The 21,214-nt window shown below is 35.2% G+C and overlaps 4 protein-coding genes and 1 pseudogene across 7 annotated transcripts; 2 read left to right on the top strand and 3 right to left on the bottom strand.

The window, feature by feature from the left end:
* Window positions 1-369: 369 nt before the first annotated feature.
* Window positions 370-2,687, bottom strand: lrg-1 (annotated as a pseudogene). The gene is made up of 5 exons: window positions 2,643-2,687; window positions 2,243-2,595; window positions 1,185-2,195; window positions 940-1,124; window positions 370-603 (listed from the first exon to the last, which is right to left on the bottom strand). Coding segments are annotated over exons 1-5 (1,828 nt in total).
* Window positions 2,688-7,248: 4,561 nt separating this feature from the next.
* Window positions 7,249-10,432, top strand: sod-4. 2 transcript variants are annotated; one of them, NM_001268073.4, is made up of 6 exons: window positions 7,249-7,314; window positions 7,797-7,897; window positions 7,944-8,123; window positions 8,449-8,544; window positions 8,921-9,002; window positions 10,130-10,432. In NM_001268073.4, exons 1-6 carry the CDS (start codon window positions 7,254-7,256, stop codon window positions 10,273-10,275), a joined length of 666 nt encoding a protein of 221 aa, NP_001255002.1. In that variant the 5' UTR covers window positions 7,249-7,253; the 3' UTR covers window positions 10,276-10,432. The 2 variants fall into 2 exon arrangements, with proteins under 2 accessions (NP_001255002.1, NP_001255003.1); NM_001268074.5 differs by lacking the exon at window positions 10,130-10,432 and adding an exon at window positions 9,081-9,286.
* On the bottom strand, window positions 10,407-15,811 carry ctr-9 (RNA polymerase-associated protein CTR9). 2 transcript variants are annotated; one of them, NM_001268071.4, is made up of 6 exons: window positions 15,722-15,811; window positions 13,949-14,899; window positions 12,664-13,605; window positions 11,278-12,517; window positions 11,079-11,231; window positions 10,407-10,674 (listed from the first exon to the last, which is right to left on the bottom strand). In NM_001268071.4, the coding sequence occupies exons 1-6, from the start codon at window positions 15,791-15,793 to the stop codon at window positions 10,580-10,582; spliced, it is 3,453 nt and encodes a 1,150-aa protein (NP_001255000.1). In that variant the 5' UTR covers window positions 15,794-15,811; the 3' UTR covers window positions 10,407-10,579. The 2 variants fall into 2 exon arrangements, with proteins under 2 accessions (NP_001255000.1, NP_001255001.1); NM_001268072.4 differs by lacking the exons at window positions 10,407-10,674; window positions 11,079-11,231; window positions 11,278-12,517; window positions 12,664-13,605; window positions 13,949-14,899 and adding an exon at window positions 14,933-15,560.
* Window positions 15,812-16,235: 424 nt separating this feature from the next.
* On the top strand, window positions 16,236-18,275 carry dars-1 (Aspartate--tRNA ligase, cytoplasmic). The gene is made up of 5 exons (NM_066688.4): window positions 16,236-16,337; window positions 16,495-16,647; window positions 16,694-17,437; window positions 17,483-17,619; window positions 17,665-18,275. Exons 1-5 carry the CDS (start codon window positions 16,242-16,244, stop codon window positions 18,128-18,130), a joined length of 1,596 nt encoding a protein of 531 aa, NP_499089.1. The 5' UTR covers window positions 16,236-16,241; the 3' UTR covers window positions 18,131-18,275.
* nlp-36 (Neuropeptide-like peptide 36) lies at window positions 18,265-18,720 on the bottom strand. Its single transcript, NM_066687.6, has 3 exons — window positions 18,657-18,720; window positions 18,513-18,603; window positions 18,265-18,461 (listed from the first exon to the last, which is right to left on the bottom strand). The coding sequence occupies exons 1-3, from the start codon at window positions 18,716-18,718 to the stop codon at window positions 18,366-18,368; spliced, it is 249 nt and encodes an 82-aa protein (NP_499088.1). The 5' UTR covers window positions 18,719-18,720; the 3' UTR covers window positions 18,265-18,365.
* Window positions 18,721-21,214: the final 2,494 nt, after the last annotated feature.

The raw sequence follows: 21,214 nt of genomic DNA, 5'->3' as shown, positions 1-21,214 counted from the left end.
AAAACCATGAAAATTCGATAAAAAATTCCGCATAAAAGAAAGTAAGAAATTACAGTAATCCTTAAAAGCACACATCCGTTTGTATTCAACAAAACATAGTCGTGTCGAGACCGGGTACCGTAATTTTCAATGTCCCGAAATAAGCTGACAGATTGAATTTTAAGAAAAGTAGATTGGAGAATTAACCAAGAAGAAAGCATAGAAGAAAATAAACAAATATTGATAAATCATCGTCAAAATTTATTTCACAAAACTTTAGAAAATTATAATGACACAAGAATTAGGTGAGTGGGGGGGGGGGGGGGGGGAAGGGAGCAAAATAAAAATATAATAAATAATATACATGCTATAGGGCGAAGATTGTAAGATCTATTTACGCAACAATCGTGTGAGCAATCCTTTCTTCGATTTCTCACATGGTGGCTGCCAATCACGTCGACTTCTGGTGTTCTTTTCTTCACATTCCAATCGTTTGACCCGTTCAATAAATTCAACAGGAACAGCAAAAAGAGATTGAACGTTTGCGAGGAGGACAGCGGTAATCAGCATTCCTTGTTGCTTTCGGCATTTACTACAAACACCTGTCCAGAGTCCGATGATTGCCTGAAATCGAAAATTTAAAAATTGATATTACACAGACACGAAATATAGCGACAAAAGTACGGTACCGGTCTCGAGGCGAAAAATTTTTGTCGAATGAAACGAATGAAGATTTCTGCAGAATTTTCAGTGTTGAAATATAGGTGTTAATTTTTTAGTTCTATAGTTTTTTAATAGATAAATATATTTTTATCAAATAATTAATTAAAATCCATAAAAATTCGGCAGAAATGATAGTTTGAAATTACAGTGCTCCTTAAAGACTCATACATTTTCTTATCTTACAAAAATTTGTCGAGTCGAGACAGTAGTTTTCTTGCAAAATGATCCCCTCCTTACCGCTTCACGATTGTTGGAAGATCCATTAGAAGGATCAGCGAGGTCGAAGACTGCATTCGTTTCGATCGATTGAATGAATGTAACAAATTTGTGAAGTTTCCGACGTCTTGAAGTTGGAAGCGAAAGAAGTACCAATTGAATTGCTTCGATCAACCACTGCTCTCGGATTTCGTAGGATTTTTCGTCTGAAAATTATAATTTTTAAGTAAAAAATGTGAAACTCTAATAAATATAAATTTCTTTACCTTGTATTTTCAAATTCACTCTATTATCAAATGGTGATAACGCACGTCGTCGATACTTTGAAGCTCGAATTCCACATGCTGGAAGATCTCGGGAGAATCCATCGACCATCAATCCAGCCTCTTCAATACTGGACGCAGACGAAGATATCAACGCTTTCGACCATCGCCTTGCAGCTCCATTTTCAAGCGTTGCAGCGAAGCTATCGACTTTGCAGAGAAGATTCACAATAAGAGAGCATTCATCGAATTGAAGAGGAGCATTAAATTTTTTCGAGACGATTGACTAGAGTTATGAAAATCCGATTGACGTTGTATTCCCCCATTGTATCCGCCTTTTTGGACGTGACAAATGGATAGCGAACAAGATAATCCATGAATTGAATGACAGTTTCCGGATAATCTGGCTGCAGTCCCTGACATCTTGATTTGACGATTCCATCAACATGATCTATTTCAAGCATGTTCCATTGAATATCGTGTCCGTCGACTTTAGACGCCCATTCACAGGGAAGAGTGCGATCGTAAATCTGTTCCAATCGTCCAAGCAACTCTTTTTTCCACAATGAGCATTCGTTGTTCGGCTGGAGAGAGTCTGCAACTGGAACAACCGACGATCTTCTCATGATGGATTCGTACATTCTTCCACGCGATAACAATGCTGGATTTGATCCTGCGATGTTTGTCTGATGATTTTGATATCTGCTAGGAACTGCAGGCAATGGTCTTTGTGGATGCATGAAGACCACATCTTTTGGAGCTTCTCGAATTGGCGGAGTGGTTACTTTCTGGTTACGAAGAGCAGTTTCAGCTTTTTCCTGTTCCAGTACACGATGATTTCGATCAAGAGATGTTGAACGACGGGTTGGTTGATTGACTTTCGTGTGATTTCGTCTTGATTTGATAAACGGTAACCAATCATAAACCTTCTCCTTCTTCTCAGAAACTTCTTGTTGGAGCCTTGACTTTGGTGGCTGGTGCATTGTCGCGGCAGGAGGGGCAGGTTGAGCAACTCTGGAAATATATTTTATAACACAGTTTAAAATGATTATGCAGCTTACTTTGCGCTTTTTCGAGGACCACTGAAAGACGCTGATCGACGAGATCGGGGCTTGGGATTCTTCAACTCATCCAAAGTCTTCATGAATAAATATATTCTCGCATTACTGAATGGCCTTCTTTTCTGGTCTTTTTTCGGGTATGCTTCGGAAATCACGTTCATATCCACCATGAACTCCACGAACTTCTGCATTTTGTCTCGTTCCGGAACCTTGTTTGGGATCATTTTTGGAATTTCAATCATCAAAAAACCCACAGCGGCTCTTCCACTGAACGTCTCTTTCGCAGTAGCCAATCCTCTTCTGTTCGTTTTTAGTGATAAGTTTGAGCGAAAATGCCAAACAATGAGGTCGAACTGAAAATTAGAATAAAATTCCAAAAGAAAAATGTGAAATATGTTACCATATGTGTCGCCTTGAACTTCTCCGATGAGTAGTCGGCAGACATTACGGCAAGACGACCTAAAACTTGAATTTCAATTGTTTTTTTAATTAATAAAGCAAGCCTTGAAAGAAAACGAGATTTCATCACGAAAAAAAATTTCTGGAAATTTCCTAAATTTTAGGCCTAAAAATTGCTGAAACGAGTGAAATTTTGGCGCCGATTCGGCGCCGATGTTTTGTTTACGGACCAAACACACGAAAACACGACTTGTCGCACAACTTATTAGCTACAGTAGCCCATTAGGCAATATGCCGATTTTTCGAGACCCGAATAACTAGGGGGATGTCCAATTGGGGGGATTACCAACTTGAGGGATTGGCCCCGCCCACAGAACCGTGGCTTGCAATACGCCCATTTCTGCAACTGCCGCACGGTTTTAAAATTATTTTTTCTTATTAATTCTCGCTCTATTGAGAAAAATACAGTTTTAAAACCGTGCGGCAGTTGCAGAAATGGGCGTATTGCAAGCCACGGTTCTGTGGGCGGGGCCAATCCCCCGAGTTGGTAATCCCCCCAATTGGACATCCCCCTAGTTCTTCGGGTCTCGATTTTTCAATAAGATTTTGAATATATATTGATAATCAAAATATATTGATTTTATCAAATATGAATTCTTTAAAAAATTGCAGGAATTTTGTACAAAATGTGTATTATCGGTTTAACGAATGCTTATCGTTTCAAATGTGCACGGTTTCGAACCAAAATGTTTCGATTTTTGAAGATAAAATGGGTACATGTGAAGGAATCTGCTAAAAAAATAAATTAGAGAAAATTTTTTAATTGTTACCGTTCGTAATAACGTCACTTTAATAGCACACCGCGTTGTTGGGTCTTGCCACGATTTCATAAATGTCGTGTACCAAACTTGATAAATTCAAAGAAACTAAAGTTTATAAAATTTCACATCAGAAAGACATGGTTACCATCAAACTTTTATAACTTCTCCAACTTTGGCCCATAATTTGAATTATCGCGTGTCTTTCTTTAACCTCCTCCCATTTTGCCATGCCGCCCAATGAGCTCGATAAAAAGTAAAAACGCGGCGATTCAAATTAGGAGATTCGTCAAAACTGAAAACTCGTTCAGATTTGATGAATTTTTACTCGTTTTTTTGTTGGATTCCATTTTAGGAGAAGCTGAGTATTTTGAAGTAAATACCATTTTTACTTTTCAATACTTTAGGTTCCAGAACTTAATACAATCTAATTGTTTGCCATTGTTCATCTACTAATAATCAGTGTTCATCATTCACATAACAAGCGATTTTCGTCGAATCTTCGAGTCTTTGAGTCAATATTTGAGGTCACTCCCAAAAATATCCGCGCTAGTTTTTTTGTTGCCTTTCATTGGATCAAACCGAAAATAAACATTGGTGATGGTAGCAAAGAAATGAACACATATCATCACTTTCTTTGCTTCACTTTAGATTTATACAAACGAAGCTTTACGTTTTATATTTAAGAGATTCTAGGATTACTCTAGTTAGAATAAAAAAAAACAATAGTGTCAGTGAGGAAAGGGTTTAAAACTACTCCTATGTTGCCAAAATGACCGAATATCACAATAAAACTTAATAAAAAATTTTTTGAAAATTTGTTATTCACTGTCAAAAAGTGACAATTACTCAGTTTTTGCCAATTATATTTTGGAAGTCGACCAAAAAATTTTTTTGCTAACTTTTTTAAACTGTAATTAGTTTTAATTATTTGTATTAAAACATTGTAAGAGTTGGAACATGCGACATTGCTCTGGACTCCCTCAAAAGCACATATATTTAAAAGTTTTGGCAATGTACCAAAACTTTGACCGGAAATTACGAAAAATCTAAAATTGTTTGGAGTGTTTTGTGATGATATTTAGTCATTTTAGATTCTAATAAGTGTATTTATACAAAATCCCTACTGGCGCTACTCCACCTTTAAAAAATCAAAAAAAAAATTAAAATTTTATATGACTTTTTGAATATTGAAAAAAATCACAGTTTTTTCTACTTTTTTGGAATTCTGTTCTTCGATTTTTGTATCCTACATAGGTACGTTCCAAATATTAATATTCAAACACTGTAGGGACAGTGCTATAGGTTTCTCAAAAAGTGACAGAAACTGAGATTCTTCCACTTTTCAAAAACCATATAAACCTTTGAATTTTTTTAAAAAATTTTCTCACTATGATATAATATTTGGTGGTGCCATTTTTCGCTACTCACCCTTAAAAAAATAACTTGACCAAGAAAAGTCATCCAATCCTTCCAATAAATATTTTACTCTTATTTGGGAATGTACTGTGACTCATTAGTACAAGTGACCTCAATAAAACCGTAATCCTATCTTTTATATTTCTTTTCCTTCTCATTCGAAAGGTTAAACAAGTGTTAAGAATTTAGCTTCATTTCGCAATCCTGTTGCGATATCAATCAGTGCTGCTGCCCAGTTTTTTTTCCATCTTTCTTCTCTATTCAATTCCATCACAACCAGCCTTTTCTCTGATTATCCATATCAAATCACAATTTCTGCGTCTCATCAATATGTATACAATTTCATTAGATTGGTCAACATTCTCTATCTACTCAATGTGTCCAACGCTTCTTTGGTTGAATCCTCTCAAAAATGTAGAGGAGAAAACATGACATTATTTTTAATGCCGCTTTTGTAATTTCTGAAATCTCTAAAATTATATTACATGCTTAGAAAAAAATTGTAGCTTTGTCAGCTGGAAAATTGTTTGGTTCAAAACGACCGGATTTCGCTATGTGATTTCTTGAAAATTCTAAACTTTTTTATGGAAGTTTAAGACATCAAAGGAAAAATAATAAGAATACCTAAACTGTATAGCTGTATTTATTCAATAACTACCGTATATTCTCTATTAGTAAGGCGCCTCTATTAGTTTTGCATCTAAAATCACTCATCGAAAATTAGTTTTGCACTCTCTACAACTCGGACAGTTTTTGCGTATCAGCCTTAAAATTCGTCCATTTTGGTTCACAAGGTGTTACTGAAATTAATGATGTTTGCCATAACTTAATGGGAAACATGAGAAAAAACCTGTTTGAAAATAAGTTTTGTACCCTCTATTAGTTTTGCATCAAATTAGGTGTCCGAAAATTAGTTTTGCACGCCTTACTAATAGAGGATATACGGTAATCTATGTATCTTACATATTTCGATGGTTTATCTTTTGTTTTGGTGCTAATTTAGATGAATAGACACCCAATTTTACCGAATATTTAGGCTCAAAAAATTGGAAATGTTTTCTTCGTTTCTCATAGTTATAGGTCACAGATATCAGAAAATATAACTGGTTCTGTTTGATTCATCAAACAATCTTATCCGAGAATGCCATTTTGGCACAACTTTTTGACATTTTCAATAAATATTTAGAAAGACCGGAAGTGAAGTTACAACTTCGTTTTGAAAGAAAAATCAAAACTTTGAAAAATCTCAGATATGTGTCACGAGTTTCTTCTCAAAAACCGCTTGGGAATTCCTTTTTCTTGGAAAACATTTATTTCTTTAACAACTACTTGATATGACAACTTATATCACATGACTTTTCATATTTTTACTTTTTTTTTAACTTTGGAGAAACTGGAGTTTAGCTAGTAACTTTTTACTTATCTTTGTAAATTTATAACAATCACTTTATTTGCAGCATTTATGACATCACTTTTTCTTCTAGATTTTTCAATTTCGTAATCTTGTATAAAATGTACAATTTCCTTTTTCATGTGGGCCTTTCTCTACATTACAACCTGTTTTTTTTTTGCATTTAAAAGGATACTAAACGATACTCGTAAGCCATGATTGACCTACTCTATTGATATGTTAAATTACATTATGGAAAGTGAAAGAAAAATCAACTGATTGTAGACATTCTTTGTTCCGACTTTTTTCTCATTTTTTATTGGAAAAAATCTAGAAAAATCACTTTGTTTCCACAATGGTTTTCTCCTTTTCTTTGCTTTTTTTTCAGATCAGCCATAAAATTCCTGGTTTTTAAATTTTAGTTTTTGATGGAAACGTTAGGATATGATAGTTATTTTTCATTTGATATTTCCAAATATAATTTTTGGCAGACTACATCTGTAAGTGAGATGAAGCTATTCACTTTCTCCTTGTTTCTAATCATTTCCGAGTCATATCATCTGATTTCAATTCCAATTTCCGTTTTCCTGATTAAAAAACAACGACCACCCACTAACCTTCTATTACTCCTCCCTCATGCAAAAAACCGTGTGTCACTTTATATCACCTGACGCCCCTCAGTTCTGAATGCAGTTTAATTCGATAAGTCAGCGGTGCGAGAGAAAGTTAGAGAGCATAGATAAATGAAATACGCAGATAAGTTAGAATACAGTACGTATACACAAAACCGCGCATTTTGTGTTTTTTTTTTGAAGGAAGAAGAGAAAGACCCACACCTTTGTGTTGTCATCATCATCATATGTTATTCTGAACGACGAACTTTTGCATTTATTTGTGAAAATTTGCATATCATCTTTTCCATTTTATTTAAACAATTGTATGAATTATTCTTATTCAAAAAAAAATTATTTGAATTTCAGAAAAAATGAAAACTCGTGTTGTTTTAATTCTGGCTCTCTCCGTTTGCATTGAAGCCGCTTCCGAAGGTAAACAATTATATATTTTTTGAATCGCCGTATATTTTAAAAAGTCAGAATATTTTTAATTTTTTAAAGTTTACTGCAAAAATTGGCAATTACTCAGTTTTCACATATCATAATTCTGGAAGTCGATGAAAAATAATTTTCTTCCAGGGTTATATTTTAAACTTTTTACAATTGTTTTCATCTAAACAGTCCTAGGAAACTTTTAGGAGTTTTCTTTAAACAACTAAATTTTTTAAAAATTTTGCACTTTACCAAATTCTATAATTTTGGAAGTTGACCAAAAAAAATTTTCCACAAGTTTTATATTTTAATTCTACTTAAGGCAATTTTATTTGAAGATTGTAGGGGCTCAAACTTCAAAATTCTTAGAACTCCCAAAAAAAAAAAAAATATATAATTCAGAAACAAAATTTCAATTTTATATTTTCAATAGCTCCTTATAAAATTTCACTGCTCTAAGTTATAAGTAAAACTATTTTCAGTGATTCGTGCACGTGCCTACATTTTCAAAGCTGAAGCTGGAAAAATTCCAACTGAATTGATTGGAACTATTGATTTTGATCAATCTGGAAGTTTTCTGAAGGTAACTATTATTCAGTGTGAAAACATTGACCCAATTATTGTTTCAGCTTAACGGATCGGTTTCCGGATTAGCAGCTGGAAAACATGGATTCCATATTCATGAAAAAGGAGATACTGGAAATGGTTGTCTAAGTGCTGGTGGACATTATAATCCTCATAAGCTGAGCCATGGTGCACCAGATGACTCGAACAGACATATTGGAGATTTGGGAAATATTGAGTCACCGGTAAGAATTTACAGAACACTTCCAGGATATTGTGTTAAAATTACCAAATCTCAAAATACAATTTTTACAAAAAAATGTTCAAGTCTAGTGAAAACATGGTGACTACCACTTGCATTTTGATTTTAAATGTATGTAGTCAATTCTAATAAGGGCCAAATATAAACATGCATGACAAATTACCATATTTATCTCAAAAACACTCCGAAGTTCGATTCCACCAAAAATATAAGTTGGTTTTAAAACTTTGCCACAACAAATTTTCTTTTTTGAGTGCCTTTTAGTAATTATATATGTACACATCTCATGGAGATTATATTTTTTTCAGGCTTCCGGAGACACATTAATTTCAGTTTCCGACTCTCTTGCCTCATTAAGTGGACAATATTCAATCATTGGCCGAAGTGTGGTTATTCATGAAAAAGTGAGTTGGTTTATGATTTTTCACGTTATTTGATGGCAGTGTCTATAAAAAATATTGATGTTGGGTGTTGTTGAGGATGAGAAGTTTGAAAAAAATAGGTGTATGATTGAAACAAATATTTATGAGCATTCGATTGTTCCAGACTTGTTGATTGAAATGGCAAAGATCAAAAATCTATTGGAAAAAGTAAACGACATTGGTGTTCGAATTATCATAGCGGAGAAACAATCTAAAATTTTCAAAAGACATTTTTTTACCTGCCTGTTTAACTGTAAGACTAAGCCTAAGCCTAATCTTAATCCTAAGCGTAAGCCGGAGCCTAAGCCTAAGCTCTCAATGTTCATTTAGTTCTCAATTAAATACTTCACTGTTTCAGACTGATGACTTGGGACGCGGTACTTCAGACCAATCAAAAACAACTGGAAATGCTGGAAGCCGACTTGCATGTGGAACTATCGGTAAGACTTTTACCTCTTCACAGCTCCCTTACTAAAATATAATATGTTACTTCTGAGTTCATATAATCTGTTTGACAGGTACCGTCTGATATTGTCTCACTGTCTGCGTCTCACTTTCTCACACATCTTCTCTAAATATTCCTTCCCCCATTCCAAGCCTCGTTTTGTTGCTAATCACACGTCGATGCAAGATGCCTCACTACTAAATGAAATATAATAATTATTTAATAATCTCTATTTATGTTGTAGAAATTTTGTGAATGTATATATTAATGAACGATTTTTACTAAATTAGCATGTTCTAATACAAAAACTGTATTATGGGGACGTAGAATAAATGAATACGTAAAAGCGCTCTACACGGTGAACTGAAAACGCTCCGCCCCTAAACGTTGAGCCTCGTTATGTTTTGGCGGCAAAACCAGAAATTCAAACGTTTTCAATTATTTTTGCAGATATCACTCGCTTGTAATCATTTTTCCTATTTTTAACATGTTTTCCGTAGTTTCTTTATTTTTAAATTGATAAAACGAAATTCAGAATTTTGCCGTCGAATACCTAACGAGACCCAACGTTTATGGGCTGCGTCCTTATAATAAAATTTAAATGAATTTTCCTCCTAAAAATTGTCCAATGCATGCTTCTCAATGCTTTCCGGTATTAACCTCGACGCGAAATTTTGAGATTTTTGTTCCACGGTCTCGACACGCCTTTTTCAAAACCAAAATGAATTTTCATGAATTTTTCATATTTTATCGTTATGGGGTTATTCAAGTAATGTAGAAAAATGTATTTAAATACATTTGTGACGTCACAAATGTATAAAAATACATGTTTTTATACAGTTGTGACGTAATTTTTCTACACTTTTCAACTTTCCGACACTACTTGAATAACTCCATTATGGAAGCTTAAATTTAAAAAAAAACGTAAATTTAACCAAATCGTGAGAAAAACTCACAACAACGAAAATTTCAAATTACAGTGCTTTTTGAAGACCCCAGTTTGTATTTGACAAAACTTTGTCGTGTCGAGACCGGGTACCGTATTTTTGCGTCAAAAATTGCAATTGTTGTGTAATATGCTTCACTTATCTTCAAAACCCCAATAAACGTTAAATTATTCAGGAATTGTGGAAGAACGTATTTTGGAAACAACGACAGCATCCCTTCCTCCAGTTACACAATCTCAACCAATTGGATCTTCTTCTTATTATTATTCTACATTTTATCTTCCAATTATTTTATATTTCTTGCTATCTCGTATTCTTTAATTCGTCCTATTGTTTCATGCTTTCTTTGCTCCCTCCTTCTAGTCCTAAATGCCCTCGCTCCTCACGAAAACTGGTCTCAAATTGTAATCGAAAACTCTGCGACTAACGAAAACGAACTCACAGGTACCATTATTTGTTTGATAAATGAATTCATGTCAAAGATTGAAAGTCTTGGACTCGGTGATTAAAAACGGGAGAATGTATTGTGAGAACGAGCACAAGATGCTAGATTTACAAAGAGTACAAATAAAACATTTGTGAACAACAAAAATAAATAAAAACTTTAAATTTAAAAAAAATTGGTTCAGTCGCTGTCGCTCTCGATAACCTTCTTTTTCGGAGCATCACTTCCATCACTGTCCCTGGAGTTTCCACCAGCAGGTTTATCATCATCATCATCTGAAAATTTCAACATTTTGTATACGATTTTCCGAAAATTTGAAAAAATTTCATTTGTGCGATAATAGTCTAAATTTTAGTACAATTTTGAAATGGTTTGTAATTTTCCTTTAAAAAATTTGTAAGTGTTTTTTTTTCTTTTTTTTTTGCGATTTCAGGTATTTCGAAAAAATGTTTAAAATTTAATATTTTCAAATGTTCCAAACATTGTTTGAAGTTTTTTCCGATTATCACTGAATAAAAACTGAATAAAACTAAAAATCGAAAAATTTTCGTTTTTTGATTAATATTTTTCAAAATAAAAATATTAGTATTTTTTTCGATTTTGAGATATTTGAAATAATCAGGTATTTTCAGAAGGCGACATCCTCGGTTGTCGTTTTTTTTTTCAAATCTATGATTACCATCAGAACCTCCAATAATTGGCTTATCATCATTATCCGATCCAGAGCCAGATCCGGAGACTGATCCTTCATCAGAATCCACAACAGCCTTCTTCTTTTTCTTTTTTGTAGTTGTCTCACGATCACTATCACTGTCAGTTCGGGTTGGACTATCTGCAAAAAATGGAATTTTTTGAAAATCAGAAATCAATAAACTAACCAAACTCATCAACTGGCGGCCGCGGATCAACCTCATCATCCGATGAATCAGCAGCAGGCTTTGGTTTGTCATCATCAGAAGATTCCGATGAAGATAAGAATGCACGAGATTTTATCTTTGCTGATTGTTTTGCTGAGAGCTTCTCCTGTAGTTTTCGATCCCTCTCTTCCTTCCTCTTTCTCTTTTTCTCATCTCTTCTGTTCGAATCAGGTCCACCACTATCTCTACGTTCTCTCTTCTTCCTGGATGCCTTCTTTGCTGCCTTATCCTTCTTCCTTCGTTCTCTTCGTTCACCATCTTCACCTCCTTCCTCTCCATCATAATTTCCAGCATCAGAACTATCATTAACAAACTCATCACCATCATCATTTCGTCGTTTCCGTCCACCACCTCCTCTTCTCTTTTCTTCGACAATTTCTGGAAGTCTGAGAACATCTTTTGTCATTTCTATGAATGATAATCTAAGATTCTTCATATCTTCGAGCTTCTGTTTTTCAGCTTCTTCCTTAGCACGAGCTTCCTCAATCATCTTGTTCTGCAATGCTATCTTCTCTTTCTCTTGCTTCTCCATAAGACGACGTTCTTCTTCATCTTGAGTCTGTGCAGCTGCTAATTTATGCTTTGCTTGAGTTAACAAATCCTTGCAATTTTTAGCTTCTTCTGCGCAGATTGTTCTCGATATTCGCATTCCAGTATGGCTCGATTGACGATCATCATTTTTAGAGATGTATTGGAAAATTTTGTCGGCGAATTTGAGATCATCTATAGCCGCAGTCACTTGTTCTGATGTCATTTTGTGACCTCGAAGTACTTCTTTTGCAGATTTCTTCAATACAATAGCATAGTTAAATTTCAATTGGGTATTATCCAATTGATCAAGCATTGCACATTCAAGTGCTTCCTTGGCTTCATTCAACATATTTGCTCGGTAATAGGCCTTTGCAAGATAGTGTTGCAATGTCGAGTCATTCTCCTTTCGAAATTTTTTCATCGCAGACGAATACATCTGAACAGCAGCCATCCATTGCTCTCGTTCCATGCAAACGTGAGCTATATTGAGCCAGACATCGTAGAATTCACTGGTAGACTCGCGAACTTGACTGAAAACATCTCGAGCATCATTCCAGTTTCTTTTATAAGCAAGCACACATCCGATTCCATTTGCAGCATACATGTTTTTTGGTTGAAGTTTCAATGCTTTTTGATACATTTGGAGAGCTCGGTCAATGTACTTTTTCTCCTGAAACAAAATATTATTAAATTGTTTGAAAATAAAAATTAAATATATTGTTCATTCTTTAATAGTTAAGTACAAAATGGTATCGATTATAAAATTTAATATGAATAAATTTCAGAATGCAAGTGATAAAGCAATAAAAAACCTACATCTTCCTTTTTCCTTGATGGATTGAGAAGCTGCTCGAACCACACATTACCAAGAGCTACCAGCGAGTATGGATCAGGAATTTTGTTGTTGAAAATCTTCGACAAAATGAATTCAAACTTCTTCTGGGCAGGCATCCATTCATTCTTTGCAAAATGAAGATTTCCAATAAGAGTCCAAACAATTGGTGATGCTTGATCAAATTGAACGCCTTGTTTCAACCACAAAGACGATTCATAGACTTGATGACGATCACGAGTGATACATCCAAGACGAAGATATCCATCAATATATCCAGGACATTCTTTCACAATATCCTTGTACATTTGTTCGGCTTCAACAGTACGACAAAGATGCTCCAAGCACAGAGCCAAATTGTAACGAATTGTGAGAAGGTGCGATTTTTCAGGAGCACTTCTACGTTCTAAAAGTAGAGACCCTTCATCAGTATTCAATTGTTCTTCAAGACGTTCTTTAGCTCTTTTGAAGTGATGTTCAGCTTTTTCATATTGCTTCATTGACATATACAAAGCACCGACGTTGTTGAGCATTTCGGGTTGTGGTTGAATACTCTCATTTGTTACAAGCAAGTCGATTGCATTTTCATACAATTCCAGAGATCGTTTTGGATCTGTTGCTTCGAGAAGTTGAGCCAAGTCGATGCATGCTTCATAGTCATCATTTTCAACTGCCAGATATTTTCCAAGAACATCCCGTCCCTTTTGCCGTGCTTCTGCTGTTTGTGCCGGATCGTTTAGCTGAACATGAGCATATAGACTTCCAAGAATTTTCATCGTGTCTGTATTGTTTGGCAATCGTTTATGAACAGTATCGAAGCATTTGATTGCTTCTTCAATTTCATTTCGATGAATGTACATTTGACCAAGTCCATAGTGAGCAAGGGTGTGCTCTCCATTGTTTGCTTGTCGAGCTTGGTAGTAGTACTGAAAGTAGGATTTTACACGTATAATATTCCAAAATGGCCAAAACACAAAAATTTTAGGTAGATTTTTGAATATTTTCAGTCGAAGCTTTCGTAAATTGGAAAAATATGAAACTTAAAAAAAAAGGACTTTTTGAGAATTTAGAGCAATGTCTTTCGAGACACGAAATAAGAAAATTTCAAAATTCTAGAATATTTCCGTGCATTTTTTCTGAAGCTTTTTTTAACATAAAAATCATTTGATTTTTCGATTGCTTTCAGGATTCAATGACAAAATTCCGGGGTTTCTTTCGAGTTTTTAATTTTATATTTTTAGTTTATGATTTGAAAACTCAAAAACAAACCTTATAAGCACCGTCAAATTGCCCTTGTGCATGCCTGCATCTTCCCATTTGATAGAAAGCTTCAGCTTTTATCGAATCACAATCATTATACGTTGCTGCATGCCAGGCAAGTGTCCATGCACGCTCAATTTCTTTTTTGAAAAAGAAATGATTAGCAAGATGAATAAGAGCAACTGGATGATCAGTTTGTAAATTATAAGATCTTCCAAACAAACTGACTGCGTGTTTGAGGCTGTCATGGTCGTACGTGTTCAACAGAATAATTCCCAAACCACACATGGCCGATACATTATATGGTTCAATTTCCATGGCTCTTTCGAATGCCGTTTTCGCTTTGTCCATCATTCCCATTTTAGCGAAGCAGTGACCGATTCCGACTCGAAGATCTGCGATTGTGTGACGACATTGTCGAATTGCTTTTCGAAAGTAATAGATTGCAGTTTTATAATCCTTTTTATTGAATGCGATTACAGCTTTTCCAATCAACGGGAGCACATTCTTCGGATTGGTTTTAACGACATAATTGAATTGTTGATCAGCAAGTTCATACTTGTTTGTACTTTTATCTCGTTCAAAAAGATAAAACCAAGCACGAACTGTCAAGTGAGACCATTCATACATCGCAATTTTATCGGCTGTGTTGAAAAGAACTGTAGCTTTCGAGAAGAAATCACTTTTCTTGTCCTTGGCCTTCTCTCTGTAACCTTGAGTCATCCAGTAGGCAGCAAGTATATCCAATGCTCTCATTTGATCCTGTTTTACTCCTTCATACTCCAATCCAGCACGAGATCCAGCAGATTCTAGAATCATCATGAATAGATCAACACGATCTTGTCTGTAATATTCGAGAGCAACTTCAATCCAATACGATAACTTTGCTTCTTCTGCTTCCAAAATTTGAAGGACTTCTTCGCCATCGGGGAGCTCGGAGCAGTTGATTTCAATTACTTCCTGAATAAGTTTTTCATTATTTGATTCAGAAAATTAATTTTTCAAGATTTTATTTCACGAACAAACATAAAAAACGTTTTTTTTAAACAATATAATATTTAATAAAAATCGATCATTGTGCTTCGGAGGCCACTAATGCGAATAATTTGGAAAGAAGGGCGACATCAACAAATGGTTCATGTTTAAATGTGAGAAGGACAAGAGTAAATACGTCCCGGCTGTCATTTTGAGCGAAATCGAAGAGCACGTCTTGCTTCACTTTCAATTCTTTCTTAAGCATTGTAATTATTAACGGCAAATTCTCGTCAAGGGTCTCCACAATGTACTTTTCTTCAATATTTTGACTTTTTTCGGTCAATTGCTTCCAAGCTGACATTCGTCCTTGTGCAACTTCGAATTTTCCAATAACTTTCTCAAAATCACTCATAGTTTGATTCAGTTTTGAATTCATAACAACAATCTCATTGAGAACACGATCAGATTGATCTTTTGTTAGTTTTGCAGACTCCTCTACATCAACTTCTCGCGAATATAGCAGTTTCAGACGTGAATTAACTAATGATTCCAAATATTGGACTGATTTTTCAGAAGCTGTCGCCCAGTTTTGCATTAAATTCCAGACTTCGATTGAGAAACGGCGGAGACGTTTTAAGTGCGTACCCTGAAATTCAAAAATATCGATAAATCAAGTCGGTTGGCTGAAATAAATTCGAAATTTGAAAGTCCTACCGACATGATGAATCAATATTCCCAAATTTCCTCACTAAGAAACAACAACGATCGATTTTTGAAATTATGAACACTTTTGAAACAAAAACTTACATCTTCGTGACTGTCTTTCAATGGAATAGCGATTGTTCTGGTCTCTTGCACATCATCAATACTTTCGTCCATCTCCTTGGACTTTCTGACCTGTAAAAAACACAAATTAGATCTTTCTTGACAAATATTCAAGTAATAGTACCCAAGATTGGGAATTTTAAAGATTAAACGTGGTAGTAGACTTTCCAAGCGCTGATGCAGAATAAATCATGGATTTATGATAAACTCACTTTAATTCTTACAAAAAGAATAAGCAAATGAATAAAATATAAAGATTAAATAACGTTTAACTTTGAAATTCAAGAAGAAATTGAGAAAAACAGGATGCAAAAAATATCTTTTCGAACGAGGCGCGATGCGCGTGAAGTGTAACGCATTGTACGCAGAGAGCACAAACATCAGAACTGACGCGCATACACACTTCATCATTTTCAGCCCAAATTGTAAACAAATTCCTTATTTTCAAGCTAAAATTTAATTTTTCATTGGTTTTATAGATGCTAATTTGTTTCAGGTGATAATGGCTGATGCTGCCGAAGGTGAACAACCAAAACTCTCCAAGAAGGAGCTCAATAAGCTTGCTAGAAAAGCTAAGAAAGATGAGAAAGCTGGAGAGGTGAGATTTTGTTAACTATGCTCGTTAAAATAGGGTTTAGTCTAAATTTATAGAGTTATTGAAAATTCTGTTGAGCTATTTATTTTTAAAGTAAATAATTTTCTATAACCTCAAATGCTATTTTGAAATATTTCGCAACTAAGCAATATAAATTCAGAAAGGAGGAAACCAACAACAGGCTGCCGCTATGGACCAAGAAGACGCATCCAAAGACTTTTATGGATCATATGGGCTTGTTAACTCTAAGGAAAAGAAGGTGTTGAACTTTCTGAAAGTCAAGGAGATCAACGTTTCCAACGCAACAAAAGACGTGAGTTTTAACAGAGGATATGCTCATCTTATTCACATTTTTGTAGGTTTGGGTCCGTGGGCGCATTCACACTACTCGATCGAAGGGAAAGAATTGCTTCCTCGTTCTCCGTCAGGGAGTCTACACCGTTCAAGTAGCAATGTTTATGAACGAAAAGATTAGCAAGCAAATGTTGAAGTTTGTTTCTTCTATCTCAAAGGAGTCTATTGTTGACGTTTATGCTACTATCAACAAGGTTGACAATCCAATTGAATCTTGCACACAAAAGGATGTCGAACTACTTGCTCAACAAGTATTTGTCGTTTCAACTTCTGCTCCAAAGCTTCCGCTCCAAATTGAGGATGCATCACGCAGAGCACCAACTGACGAAGAGAAAGCCAGCGAGCAGGAGAATCAATTGGCTGTTGTTAATCTCGATACAAGACTTGACAACCGTGTCATCGATCTTCGTACGCCAACCTCTCATGCTATCTTCAGAATTCAAGCCGGAATTTGTAATCAGTTCAGAAACATTCTCGATGTTAGAGGATTCGTGGAGATCATGGCTCCAAAAATTATCTCTGCGCCAAGTGAGGGTGGAGCCAATGTTTTCGAAGTTTCCTATTTCAAAGGATCCGCCTACTTGGCTCAATCTCCACAACTCTATAAGCAAATGGCTATTGCCGGAGATTTTGAAAAGGTCTACACTATTGGTCCAGTATTCCGTGCTGAAGATTCTAACACCCATCGTCATATGACCGAGTTCGTTGGACTTGACTTGGAAATGGCCTTCAACTTCCATTATCACGAGGTTTGTAATTATAGACTAACATTTTAATAAAATTTCGTTTTTCAGGTTATGGAAACCATTGCAGAAGTGCTCACCCAGATGTTCAAAGGTCTTCAACAAAACTATCAAGATGAGATCGCAGCCGTTGGAAATCAATATCCAGCTGAGCCATTCCAGTTCTGCGAGCCACCACTTATTTTAAAGTAGGAAATTTTTACCATTTTATTAGATTATATTCAATATTTTAGATATCCTGATGCAATCACTCTTCTCCGTGAGAATGGAATTGAAATCGGAGACGAAGATGATCTGTCGACACCAGTGGAGAAGTTCCTCGGAAAATTGGTGAAGGAGAAGTATAGCACCGACTTCTACGTGCTCGACAAGTTCCCACTGTCTGTTCGTCCATTCTACACCATGCCAGACGCTCACGATGAACGTTATTCAAACAGTTACGACATGTTTATGCGTGGAGAAGAGATTCTCTCAGGAGCTCAACGTATTCACGATGCTGATATGCTTGTCGAACGTGCGAAACATCACCAAGTTGATCTGGCTAAGATTCAGTCTTACATCGATTCCTTCAAATACGGATGTCCACCACACGCAGGAGGAGGCATCGGACTTGAGCGAGTTACCATGCTCTTCCTTGGACTCCACAACATCCGTCTGGCATCCCTCTTCCCACGTGACCCAAAACGGTTGACTCCATAAGTATCTTGCTTTCTTGTTCTGTTTGATTCCAGCATTTTCTCGTTTTTAGTAATTTATCCGTCTTCAAGGTATTATTGTTTGTTTCTTCTCTATATATTGCCCTGTTTCCAATTTATCACAAGAGGCTGGATAAATTCTACGCATTAAATTTTATTTAAACATTAGATATTAGACTTTAAAAACCGTGAGAAGGTGATACAAGATACAAGATAAAACAGATAAGGAATGTAACAGATTAGTGATCAGCGACAACAGTTTGTGGAATTTGGCGGGCGACCATTGAGCGGCGATGGGGACCAAGCTTCATGTCGATGTTCTTCTTGTAGCCCCACTGAAAAAATATATATTTAGGAAATATTTCACGAGTTGCAATAAAGCTTACTCTCTCAAGAGCAGTGACGTCATCGTCCTTTTTAATGCAGACGAAGTTGAAGATGACGCTGAGAATGAAGAGGACTCCGAAGAAGATGCACCTGAAAATTAGTAAAATTGAATTTAGAATTAATTCAATTCAAGTGAAACAAACCAAACAGCGAGTGCTCCCAAGTAATCAGCAAGCTCCAATTGTTGCTTCAAGTCGACGGACATGGCTGGAAATGTGGGAGATGTTGAAGTACTGACGTTTTTCAGGGGAAACATGAGAATATCAGAAAACAAAGAAAAGAATTTGGGTGAAGCAGGTTGTGTTTTTTCCTTAGAAGACAAAAAAAAAGAAAATGCGGGTGGAGCCCCGGAAAGCAAGAGAGCAATTGTGAGAGGGGGGATAATTAGGCGAAACGAAACGATTGCCGAATCCAATCGAGGCGCTTTTTCTTTTTATTTTTGAAATGGGCTCGTTTTCTTAGACTCGTTGACACCATTGCTTGCATGTTTCCTAGCGAATTAATTTTGATTAATACGATTTTCGGTAAGAGAGCAATTTGGATACGAGGAAATATGAAAATTTTTAGATTAATTTTGTAAAGTTTTCGATAAAATTCCATCATTATGAATGAGAAAGATGCGTGCAGAGTAAAAAAAATGGTAAAATTAATTGTAAAGCAATCTGGTGGGTCTCTCAACGCTTTTGTAAAAAAGGTTACGGTAGCTCTAAATTTAGTTTGGCAAGCATGGCTTTTCAGTTATTTAGCTTTATTTTGAGATATTTTTGAGTTGCTTTTATCGAATTTAATCGTATTTTTGATTCGAAAAAACTCAAATTAAAGAAAGTTTAAAGATTTTCAGAATGGCTGCTTCATTACCCGTAATAAGCCTAAACGTGGCAAAAAAATAATACCACGTGGTGTCAGGCTGTCTCATTGCGGTTTGATCTACGAAAAATGCGGGAATATTTTTCCAGAAAAATTGTGACGTCAGCACGCTCTTAACCACGCGAAACGAGATGAGATGTATGCGTCTCTTTTCCCGCATTTTTCGAAGATCAAAACGAAATGGGACTTTTTGACTCCACGTGTAATACCTTATCAGTAATCAATGAGATACTCTCTACTCGCTGAATTTGCAAATTGATTGAGCATTTTATCTATAAACTATCTGAAATCAATCGATTTGAACTATTGTTTATAACTTTTCAAATTGAACCCGAAACAAAAATTGTAGAAATCAAGAGAAATAACAATATTAATAAGAAGACCGGAAAGCGAATGACGACGGTACGGCTCAATTGATAACGAAAAGATAGCGTCTGAAGTGGAATTTGAATCGTTTTATTGACAAGACTGACGTAAAATCGAAGGGAAGGTGGAGAAAGAATAGGAAAAGTGGAAAAGAAGAAGAAGCATCGAAATGGGGAGAAATGTGTGAGGGTGCTGCAAGGTTACTGATCATGTTAAAAGAACACAAATATTACTAATTTGGTGGTCAGTGGTTTTTTGTTGTTTGCACACCATTTTTCAAAAAAAATTATGGTCATGCAATGAAAAATTCAACTAAAATTACCCAGAAGCGAAATTTGCGGTTTTGCACCAAAAATACGGTATTCGGTCTCGGCACGATAAATTTTTGTTAGATGCAAAAAGGCGTGTGCCTTTGAAGAGTACTGTAATTTCGAACTCTCGGTGCTGCCGTATTTTTCATCGATTTTTCGTCGTTTTCTCTCGGTTTGCTACAATTGGGAAACTTATGAGATATTTATTTCTGTATTCGAACATCTTTCAAAAATCTATGGAAATTCTGCAACAACAAAAGTTTGAACTTACAGTACTTTTTAAAGGCGCGCACATTTTCTTATTTAACAACAAATTTTCGCGTGGAGGCCTGGTACCGTACCTTTGACACAAACCTTCGCGGAACAAAATTGTACTTCAGTAACAATTTTTAAAAAGAGATGTTCCTGAAACGTGTTCAAAACTAAAATTTGAAAAAAAAACAAAGAAAGAATTTCTGTTAACCAAAAATGAATAATTCAGAGAAGCGCTCATTGTGAAATTTCTCTCATTGAATTAGTAGAGAATGTAAGTGACAAGAGACCATTGAACAACGAGCACAATGAAAATTAAATAGACAAAGAAGAGCAGAGACGGTAAAGAAAAATAGAAATGGCTTGAAACTGGGTCGGGGTTGGAACAATAAAATATTACGCTGGAGTATTACAAAGAGTTTAGTTATGTAATGATATTTTACAGTGTTCAGGAAAAAGAAAAACAATTGTTGAAGAACAAACCTCGTCATTTTAAAGGTGGAGTACCTGGATATATGGTGCTAAAACGACAAAATATCATAGTTGAATTTTTCGAAAATAAATGTTGTTTAAAAAATTGAATGCAAACATTGTATGGTTTGAAAATGCAGGATCCTTTCCTAGGAATGCACTAAATTTCACAAATATACAATTTTCAGCAATTTGGCAGTTTGCCAAAATTAGACCTGAGAATTTTAGAGTTTTATATTTTTATACATTTAAATAGACTGAAATATAAAAAAATTAAATGCTTCTGGTAATTTGAATTCGAAAAAAAAGAGAGTTTTCTGAAGATAATTATAATTATGAAATTATAAATAAAAACTACTTTTAATGAGCTTATTATTGAACCATAATGAGTTTGAACGGCTTATATTTTGTTTTTGTAGTCTGCCAATAATTAT

This window comes from Caenorhabditis elegans, chromosome III (assembly GCF_000002985.6).
Source record: "Caenorhabditis elegans chromosome III".
NCBI lineage: Eukaryota > Metazoa > Nematoda > Chromadorea > Rhabditida > Rhabditidae > Caenorhabditis > Caenorhabditis elegans.
This window is presented reverse-complemented; position numbering and strand designations above follow the sequence as displayed.

Bases quoted from the DNA above. Each gene is read 5' to 3' on its own strand.
- nlp-36 (NM_066687.6), bottom strand. From the start codon at position 18,718: ATGTCCGTCGACTTGAAGCAACAATTGGAGCTTGCTGATTACTTGGGA. The intron at 18,604-18,656 runs GTTTGTTTCACT...ACTAATTTTCAG, and splicing joins TTGGGAGCACTCGCTGTTTG to GTGCATCTTCTTCGGAGTCC. The intron at 18,462-18,512 runs GTAAGCTTTATT...ATATTTTTTCAG, and splicing joins ACGTCACTGCTCTTGAGAGA to TGGGGCTACAAGAAGAACAT.
- sod-4 (NM_001268073.4), top strand. From the start codon at position 7,254: ATGAAAACTCGTGTTGTTTTAATTCTGGCTCTCTCCGTTTGCATTGAA. The intron at 7,315-7,796 runs GTAAACAATTAT...AACTATTTTCAG, and splicing joins CATTGAAGCCGCTTCCGAAG to TGATTCGTGCACGTGCCTAC. The intron at 8,124-8,448 runs GTAAGAATTTAC...TATTTTTTTCAG, and splicing joins TGGGAAATATTGAGTCACCG to GCTTCCGGAGACACATTAAT.
- ctr-9 (NM_001268071.4), bottom strand. From the start codon at position 15,793: ATGGACGAAAGTATTGATGATGTGCAAGAGACCAGAACAATCGCTATT. The intron at 14,900-15,721 runs GTAAGTTTTTGT...AAACTTATTCAG, and splicing joins TGAAAGACAGTCACGAAGAT to GAAGTAATTGAAATCAACTG. The intron at 11,232-11,277 runs GTTAGTTTATTG...CATTTTTTGCAG, and splicing joins GCCGCCAGTTGATGAGTTTG to ATAGTCCAACCCGAACTGAC.
- dars-1 (NM_066688.4), top strand. From the start codon at position 16,242: ATGGCTGATGCTGCCGAAGGTGAACAACCAAAACTCTCCAAGAAGGAG. The intron at 16,338-16,494 runs GTGAGATTTTGT...ATATAAATTCAG, and splicing joins AAGATGAGAAAGCTGGAGAG to AAAGGAGGAAACCAACAACA. The intron at 17,620-17,664 runs GTAGGAAATTTT...TCAATATTTTAG, and splicing joins GAGCCACCACTTATTTTAAA to ATATCCTGATGCAATCACTC.